Source organism: Phalaenopsis equestris, unplaced genomic scaffold (genome assembly GCF_001263595.1).
Source record: "Phalaenopsis equestris unplaced genomic scaffold, ASM126359v1 Scaffold000203, whole genome shotgun sequence".
Taxonomy (NCBI): Eukaryota; Viridiplantae; Streptophyta; class Magnoliopsida; order Asparagales; family Orchidaceae; genus Phalaenopsis; species Phalaenopsis equestris.
The window spans coordinates 2,432,399-2,442,516 of NW_018164645.1; the positions used below are offsets into that span (position 1 = coordinate 2,432,399).

At 34.6% G+C, this 10,118-nt stretch overlaps 1 protein-coding gene across 9 annotated transcripts in view; it reads right to left on the reverse strand.

Moving 5' to 3' along the window:
• Positions 1-10,118, reverse strand: part of LOC110022891 (protein prenyltransferase alpha subunit repeat-containing protein 1) — a 65,029-nt gene that overhangs the window by 6,697 nt on the left and 48,214 nt on the right. For all 9 annotated transcript variants that reach the window (XM_020722040.1, XM_020722038.1, XM_020722035.1 and 6 more), the window contains 5 exons: positions 4,825-4,915; positions 4,142-4,210; positions 3,565-3,642; positions 2,885-2,977; positions 1,187-1,237 (listed from right to left, as the gene is read on the reverse strand). In XM_020722040.1, coding sequence (XP_020577699.1) covers positions 1,187-1,237; positions 2,885-2,977; positions 3,565-3,642; positions 4,142-4,210; positions 4,825-4,915 — 382 coding nt within the window. The remainder of the gene's footprint in view (positions 1-1,186; positions 1,238-2,884; positions 2,978-3,564; positions 3,643-4,141; positions 4,211-4,824; positions 4,916-10,118) is intronic.

The following is a 10,118-nucleotide window of genomic DNA, read 5'->3' on the forward strand; positions in this document are numbered from 1 at the left end:
TGATTATTTTCAAAAACACTCAAACCGTCTTCTAGATGTTTTAACTTTTAAGTGCTTTAAAAAACAAACTGATTTGTTTTTTTTTTAAATAAAAGGGGCATTTACATACCGCACAATTCTTATCTATTCACATATCTTAACACCTAAACATTCAATTTTTTCCTGCATAAAACTCAAATCTTTAACATCACATTAAAAACACCACCTTCATGACCTTTTCAAAAGTAAAATACATCTTTTTACGCATAGGTTTATGATACCAATGTTTCATAAATGTAAATATCAAAATTTGGGTGTTAAATATACAAATACATAAGAAACATATGGTATGATGGCAAAGATGCCCTTAATGACTTTGAGTTTAGCAATAAAACGTTAAAGAAATCAATGCTGATATAAAGTGTTGTAAAGCCTGACAATGTCCCCCGAAAGCCTGGCCATAAAGCTAGCACCCTTGAAAACATGCAAAAGACCTTGCAAATCAATATTCTAATGAGTGTTAATCAGCCGCCCACGGTGCAGAACTACATCTCCTCTAATTCTCATCACCCAAATTAGTTCATGAGGTCAATCTTAAGGATTCTACATATCCCAATATGATCTTAATTAGTCAAGCAAACAAACCATTCACATTCATATCGGACTCAGCCACTAGTCAGCCAAGCAGTGCACAGCAAAGGATCAAACGATTTTCTTAAATCAAATTCACGGGGAAACAATATGTATATTAAAAATTTTTTAAAAATGGTAAAACAAACGTAAAATAAATTTAATTTTATCAATCAATGTAGGGCAAAAAATATCAATAACAAAGTTGTGCCAAATAAAAATTTTCAAAGTTCAAGTGGAAGTTCTGGTTATGATTATGAAATAAAAAGTTCACAAGAATTGAGTTTTCCTTGCCCAGGATTAAATTGGACAATGGAGATATACATATGTACCAATAACTTCCTATGTTTCAACATATCAACCAACTAAATTTCAATTTTTATGTGCATACCACACAACCCATGCCAAAAACATAGGAATCGGGTGGTTGGTACATAAAAATTGACGTTTAGATGGTTGATATGTTAATACATAGGAATTGGGCGGAACCCCACATTGGAGAAATGTAAGAGTCATTTTAACCTAGCATATACAACATGTGAAAATATACTTTTCAATCCCATTTAAAGAAGCAAACCTCTCTGCCCACATATTGTTTGATAAGATGCTCATTCCACTTGAGCTCCTCCTGTGAAATAGAACGATAGCAATCATGATGCAAACCATTAAGAAACTCCTGATAACGACAACTACAACTGATACATAATCAAAATATACCATTCTGAGCTTAATGGAATATTTAAAAGAGGTATAAATAATATGAAGGAGAACTTCAAAATGGTCCCCTCACTCTTTACAGTGAGTCATTCTAGTCCCTAAGTTTACAAAAGTGTCGATTTAGTCCACAAAGTGTTTTAATATGGGTAGAAATAGTCCCCCATGAGGACTATTTTAGCCCTCTTTGAAATAAACTGGGGACTAATTTAACATTTTCATAAATTGTAGGACTAAAATGGCCTAATCTAATAGTCAAAGGACTATTTTGGCACTTTAAAAGTAAGGTCATTTCATTAAGAAAAAAATTTTATAATCTCCATAGTTACGTGCAAACGGAGCCAGCCAAATTCCAGTTCAGAATTCCTTCATAGATCCCATGGAAGGGTCAAACATTCCCACGCAATATCACATGGCTAATTTCCACCACACTCAACCAATAAACACACCCGGACCCGCATGACCGCCAAAAAAAAAAAAAAAAATCAAATAAAAACTGCAACCTGTGGTTACAACCAAACAAAGATTACACATGGTGATGCAATATGAGCATGTGAAAATGCCTAGAAAAACATCGTAGTAAGAAGTTTCATCATAAGTCGAAAGGAAGCAATGGACGCAAGCAAAGAACAGAAAAGTTTTTCTCGCATAAATTAGAATGTTTTTCCAACTACATGAGTTAAAATAGAACCATCACAAATAGAACTTTGTGATTATGTTCTCTTTAGAAAACAAAAAAAAAATGTCGATCGGGATTTTAAGAAAGACATCGCAAAAGTCCTACAAATTAATTAGGGATTGGACATGATTCTTTTTTTTTTCTTTTTGTAAATTTTCACATGTATGGATAACAAATAACCAATGGAGGAAAAACATTCGTGAATACGGCAAAAAAAAGTTGGAACAACATACAGTGGATAATTATGTTTGAAACTCAAAACTCATTCAGCAAATACTCAAAGTTTTATCAATGCAAAATCAAAAAAAATTTGTTCCAACTCAAAGATGGTTCAGAGTGAAACTAGTTTGATTTAGCTTATGACTATACACACAACCTATTAATTTTTTTAAAAAATTAACCTCATAATAGTAGCATCGAATTTTAATCGTAAATATTTTTTATAAATATATTACAAATAAATCATGCATGTATGACGCAATCAAAGAGTCATGAGAATATTAATAATTAATTCCGATTTTGAATAGCAACCCTTTAAAAGCTTTGATATTACTTCTCATTTAGACTAAATTTTTAATAAAATATAATAATAAAATTTTTATATAAATATTCAATACCTATATATAGATAATAATCTTAAGCAGTAACAAAAATTATTAAACATAAATCAGCTTGAAATCAACTCAAAATCCATTATTTTCCGCTCAACTTGGGTTTGTCTCGAGCAATGAAGGACCACCAACTTTATTGACCAAAAAATCCATTAAAAAGGTGACCAATGAAGAGCGCATCAACATGTGCTTTAAACATGCTATCCAGGGAAAAGAGGACAACGTAGCAAACATCCATGGACATATAATTATGACAGCAAGAAAACAGTACCTGTAGCAAATCGACCGGATGACATTTGTAAAATGAGGGGTTTTCCTCGTCATATTTCAGTGAATTGTCTCCCAGCAAATTAAGTATCAACCTCTGCAGTATACAAAATATAAGCATGATAGCTATATTCTGCAATTGTTCATTCGGGATAGTTTAGAACAAAAAATGACAAACTTATACATGGAAAAAAAACACGACAAAAAAATCAGTTTACATGTCGGCTCATCCAGTAAACATTAGAATACTTAGGAGCTTAGTTTTATAAAGTCATATTGAAAACAAAAAGAAACACTGGCTGCATAGCATTTTAGAGAAACAACCTGATAAGCAGCAAAATATCTATACAAAATTCCAATAGGAATTTGGTAAAAGTTCAGCAAGAAGAGCCTAAAGCTTCGTTTGAGAAAGCTTTTTGACTGTTTTTGTGTTTGAAAAAACAGCCAACTAAAAGAAGTGCATATTTGAATAACAGTTTTTCACAGTTCCAAAAATTTGACTTAGAAAAGCTTTGGAAAAAATATATTTAAAACAGTTGTCAAAAAGTAAATTTTAATAACAAAAATAGAAAAAGTAAGCAACCTAAAAAAAGCCAAAATCATCAGCTACCTCCAATATATCTGGGCATCAAAATGAAATAATACAGAAGGCCTAGAGTTGTATAGCTCAGAGGAAGAACCCACCCTTCGATAGTGGTAGCAACAATTGTCAGCAACATGCAGCTCAGCCCATGTTCTTGATTTATCCAGCTCATTAAACATCTACAATCATTTAAAAAAGAATAATAATTTACCACTAAAAGAACTTTAAAATAAGTGCAACAAAACAAAAATCAAGACAACGAATAATAAACACCTAAGAATCACTAAGCCGTTGGATCATAGTTAAATTTTAAAAAAGAAAGTGAGCTTCACAAGAAAAAGAAACCTTCTAAAAGCCACATGGCATCACACAAATGAAATGAAAAATAGTCCTTGAAAAAAAAGAATATCTACAATTTGGGAAGGTTTGAGATTCCATTTGGTATATGCAGCAGTGCTCATTTGAAAAATAAGATAAGATATAAGACCGTATAGCAAGCATGCACAAATGCAGAAGCCAAATATTTATTTACAACACGAGTATGAGAATTTTTTCAATAATACCATTTAACAAAATGTTAGAGGAATAAACAACTTGAATATTTTACTGAAAATAGAAAACTATGCCCTAACCAAGGCCAGATACTACTAGCATGGCACATTAACCTTCCTTGCTAACCTGCCATTTGTTCATGTAAAGTATAAGCCAGCAACGGTGATTCCATGCACGATAATTCATCTTTGATTTCTGGGGAAAAGTGAAAAGAAAAAAAAAGTTATAACATCGGATGATAACACTGAAACTTGATCACCCACAGATGTGCTAGTTCAAGAACATAAATAGCTTCCTCTAAAATCCAAAGTTTTAAACACAGAACAGCTAGGTAACAACAGTATTTGAAATAATAATTCATTAGAATGAACTAAAAAAAATTGTTCCACACGAAGTGAAATCAAATAAAATTTATTAGAAGGTTTATTTTACATTTAGATGCACATTCTCACAAATACAATTCATAACCAATATCTTCATGAATTTACTTATTTGATGCATTAATTTGATTGATTATGCCGTAAGTAGTCAATTTTTTGTTTACTAAATATTTAACTGCTCTTTTTCCCACATAATTATTCAAAGTAGCGCTACAAAGTGATGTCAATAACCGAATACACTAGTAATGATTACTAATGAAGAAAAGGCCCCAGACAAAACCATTATTTTCGGCCATTTTCCACTAGATAACATTTACCACAATCAAAACAACAAAAATGCCACAGATAAAAGTACAAAGATGTCATAATTGAAACCAAAAGCCACATAAATGATCAAATGAAGCAAAACAACCAACTAAAACACATTACCTCAGCTATTCTCTTCACAAACTCTGATTCTTTACCTATGATGTCATATAGGTCATGAAACTTCTCAGCTATCTTCTTGATCACCCAACGCCTAAAAGTCATTAGAATGCAAATAAATCAAGTGATTAAAGGAATATTTACATTCATACTACTTAATTACAATGTAATTACAAATCTAATGCCTAAAATTCAATTTTTACATTAATGCCACCTTACCTAAGCATTTAACTTTTTAAAAGTTGAAATAATCCTACCTATTATTTACGTGATATGAAAGATTTGGGTCGTATAAATGTAAAAAGTAGAGTCTAGGTGTTAGATATTTAAATACATAGGAAATGGGTGGTATGTATGTAAATGACCCTTGATTCAAATAACAAATACATAAGAGAAATGATATGAAGCCAATGATAAAATTTCAAGTAGGAATTTTCACCTACTTACGTGAGTATAAATTTGTTTACTGATGAAATCAAATAATCCCAAAGCATGTAAAGTGGTTAATTTGAATGCAAAGGAAGACACCCTCTGCATGCATCTATGGTCCTGCTTGGTTGCCCATTTAGAAAGGCAAACCAAGGATAGGTTAAGCGACAATTTTAGGAGCTTGACCCAAAGCAGATGGACGCTGTTATTTAAAAGACTAAGGCTGTGTTTGGAGCTGCAGTAGGGCAGCGGCGCGGCGCGGCGCCGCTATTCTTCATTGTTAGGAGCGGCGGGGGAGGCGCGACGCGGCGTGTTTTAGGTAAAAAGCGGGCTGTGGGTTCGACCTCATGGCCCCGCTTTCTCCTTCAGTTTTTTCCATTGGTACCCCGCTTTCCCAGGCTACGAGCTCTCCCTCTCCCTCTCCCTCTCCATCTAAGCGGAGACACGCAGCGATTCCTCCAGCGTAGAAGGCGACCGAACAAAAAACTCCTCTCTAAGAATTTTCTAGAGTGAAGTCGAGGAGGCTGCGTGATTCATCTCAGAATGAAGAATCAAAGCGCTGATCAGGCCATTGGAATTCCAGTAAGCTCTGTGATATACGCAACTGGGGACTTGAAAGGTGAAGCTGCCGAGCGTCTATCTCTCATGCCCGCTTCTTATGGTTCTTCTCAATTTCAAAAGAGTAGGAGACTAAAATCTATTTTTTCCCCCTAATCTATGTTATAATCTTTTATAGTTTTCTTAATGTTAATTATTCTTCATTCACAGGTAGAAAGCATCCACTTTTTCATTGGATGAACAAGTTTAAGAGCAACGCAAATAGTTATGCTAAAGGAATATGTGACCATGGTATTTCCGCTTCCCACCATGAGTTTCTACGCTTTATAAGTTTTTCATACAAAAATAGCTGCAAAGTTCACACATTTCCGAGTTTCTGTTCACTCCATTTATAAAGGCAACTAATTTTTACTGTTTAATTGAACACAGTGAGTTTGGGATCCACTGTCTCTCAAACTGAAGGGGAAGTTGAGCTTGGACATTAGGGTTATTCAACTTGGAGGAATTGGAAGAATTTTCAGACAAAATTCCTCTGTAAAAGAAGGAGAGAAGATGTTCCAATGCTATTGGTCAAGCACAGCCGGTCCTATTCCTGCCAGAGTTCCTTGCAAGGTTGTTAAATGTCATAAATTTAAGCGCTTTATCATCATTAAATTGATGGAAGGAAATTTTTTTCTCTTTCAGTGAAATCCTTTTTGATTGAAATATTGGTAATGTACAGGTCATAATCCCTTTGAGTAGAACGAAAAGAGCTTGCCAAAGTGAGAATATAAACAAGCCAAGCCAAAAGTACATCCAAATCATCACAGAAGATGACTTTGAGTTTTGGTTCATGGGTTTTCTTTGTTATGAGAGATCTTTCAATTTCATACAGAAACAACTTCATTGACACAACTCTCACTGTAGAAAACAAGTGAAGGAACAATTACTTGCTGTTTGTCAAGTATTTAAACTTCTCGAAGTCTAATGGGAGTCAGCTCAATACAGCCTTATACTTAGGGTCTTCAACCTTTGTAATTTTTTGTCACATGAAACCTTTTATTTGGAATATAAATGATGTAATATGAAAGTTTATACATTAGGTTATCATATTACAGGCCTTAAATGTTCATATTTGTTTACAATCTATGTTAAGTAATTGTTGCTTCGTCTCTTTGTAGATTAAAGCACTGGAGATTGAATGAGGCGGCTAAAGAATCCGAGCTTAATACTTTACTTATTTACAGCATTGTTGAGAAGGTTGAGGATTCATTCTGATGATTCTTTTTTTTTTGTCAATAATGGTTGAGGAAGGTTGAGGAGATGGATCATAAATTGGTCAATAATGGGTAATACATTGGCGTTTTGTTTTATTTATAAGAGGGTATGCGGAGTGAGATGATAAGTCAATTTTATCTATTTTTCTCATTCAATCATATCATAATTTGAGTTAAAAAAAACCTTCCTTTGATATAATTTGAGTTAAAAAGTCTTCTTGCAAGATCAAATTTACTTATCACAAGGGATATAGAATGGGCAATTATTATGTTTTCTTTTAAAGAGGTATTGCTTTTCAATTGTGCTTCTTTCTTTATGTAAAATATAGATGGATTTTCATGTATTAATTTTTGTATGCATTACATAACCATATATTTTTACCGGGATGTGTAATAAATTACTTATCATAAGATGCAAATTCATGAATTGTGTTTTATTTTTCCTTTTTTTATCACTTTTGGTACCCATTATTAAGCTAGTTGGGCATCTACATTTTTTGAATTGTTTTGAAGTGAAATTATGCTTCAAAAGTATCAAAAATATCGCTATAACAGTTCTGTTTTAAAAAGTTTTATCAAATAGGGGCAACATGATCATTTTTCCAGAAACAACTGCCCCAAAACTATTTCCACACAGCCGCACCAAACAGACAAACAACTTCTTGAAGCAGCGCAGTTGTAGCTAAAAAGTTGAGAAGCTGCAGTTGCGCCAAACATAGCCTAAAATACTGAGTTACATAAGCTCAATTATTTGCATCCGAAAAGTATAAAAATATTAAAGAGCTTACATCAGTATTTCCTCATGAAATTAATTAATTATAGTTGATTGTCCAAATGATAAATTAAGGATTAAATAATGGCACAAAAGAAATTATTCCAAACAATCATTCATTACTTAGTATATAGAAACTGAGCTAGTTAACTAAAAATTAAGAGTTATTAGCTTAATTAAATAGGCTAATCTAAAATTATAGTACTAACTAGCCATTAATTAATGATTAGGCTAATTAAAAAATGTTCTCAGTCATACATTAATTAATCAATAAATTAAACAAGCCACTTAACTAAGAAATGATGATTTAATCAAATAAGCTTAATTAATTAGGAAATTAGGACAATGAATCATATAAATGTTTTGACTAGTGAATTAATATGGTGAGAAGTAAATTTATCAATTAGCATATGTAGTCTATTTAAATGGGGTTTATTTATTTAATGCATGACATTGAATGAGCCAAATTAAGTTCATCTAGATCATCTCCTCTCATGGAGAGGTAAAGCATATGCTTGAGCTAGGGGCATGCACCGGCCAAACCAGTTCAACGGGGAGGCTGAATTAAACCCGACCTTGCTTAGGCTTGGGGTTGTTGCCCAAGGAGAGGGGTTCCCCCCCCACACCTAGTTATTCTTTATTATAAATATGCTACTTTCTGCGTTAAGGTTTAGTTTTTGTTGAGATTTTTGTTAGGCCAGCCTTCAACGCCCCCCTTTTCACTTTTAGGCCTATATCCGACGACAAGAAGGCGATGCGGCTGTAACTCATTTAGAGACAGTGTGAATCGACGGGGTGAATCTTTCCTCTTCTGCTTGCTCCCATCTTCCCCACACTCCCATCCACCTAGTTTCCCTGCCCCCAAACACCTTTTCTTCCCTGTTATCACCGCAGATGTCCTCCCTCACTTTCTCCAATTGTCGTGACTCCATCCCGACCGGCCCGACCCTCACGAGTCATCACCAGCCCCTCCCATTTCAGTAGCTGCCCCCACAAGATCTGCCTACACCTCCAGCTGTTGTCGGCATCACCCCCTCAACCCTTCACCCCTTTAACTGACAGCCACCTATCACAACCCCTCTCACCGCTGTCAACGGGTTGTCCCATCTCGACCTAGCCGGATAACCTCTATTTTTGAGAAGAAACTATTATTTATCGAATTTTGGGTTAATTCTGGCTTTATTTAGTATCAGAGTTAACTAAACACTAGTCATATCTTAAGCTTTCCTAACATCTGTCTTACCCCTTCCACCAAAAAATTTCTTTTCTATTCTCAAACCATAGACAAATTTGATCTAACCTTAACTTCACCTTGCTGATTTTCAAAATCAACAACTCCAAATTAATTTTTTTACAACTTCAATTAGTGTCATACACCCTTTTTCACCTCCCAACTCTAAACCTTAACCATGCCACCAAAGAGATACATGTCTCATGTCTGAGCCTATAGGGGGAGATACAGTGAAAGATCTGTCGACTTTGACGGAGGCTTACAGACATTGAGGATGAAATTCAGAAGAAAATTGCCCACGATCATGACAGAGAAAATCGAAGGGACGAGAATTTCAACCCCTTTTATAGAGAGGATTTCAATGGTGAGGAAAATAGGCCACGATGCATTGGAATCTGATCTCTGAGGATGCTGAGAGAAAAGACAAATATAGGTGAATTTGCTAGAGTTCGATGGAGGTATAGATTCGATGATTTCATAAAATGACTGTAGTCAGTTAAGAGAATATTTGAGTACAAATGTGTCAGAAGATAAAAGGGTAAAACTAAGGACCATCAGATTGAGAAAGAGCATCTCCTTGTGGTAGGAAAAATTTATATAAGCAGAGGAAGAGCGAGGGCAATGAAAAAATTAACTGGCGGGAGAATATGAAGGCGATGAAGAAAAAAAACTACATAATTTATTTCTGACTCTACCACCTACAACAAATAAATCTATAAGTGCAGGAGTTCATGGCGTAGTTCCACCAGTTACAGATGAAGTGTGAGTTGGTCGATCCAGAGGAACAAATCATAGCTCGTTAACTGAAGGCCCTGAAACTTGTTATCAGTAACGTAGTGCAGTTGCAGCCTTATTTGTCACTGGGAGATGTCTAGACCTTATCCTTAAAGTTGGAAATAGAGCGGGCAAAAACCACCAGTCCAACATCGAGCCGTAGTTGGAGACAACAGGATGAGTGTGTCTCGGGGAGTTGAGAAAACTGCTTTGGATAAGGACAAGGCCACCCCAAGTGAGAAGAAGCCGTGAAGAACAGCATGGCTGCTAAAGTCCC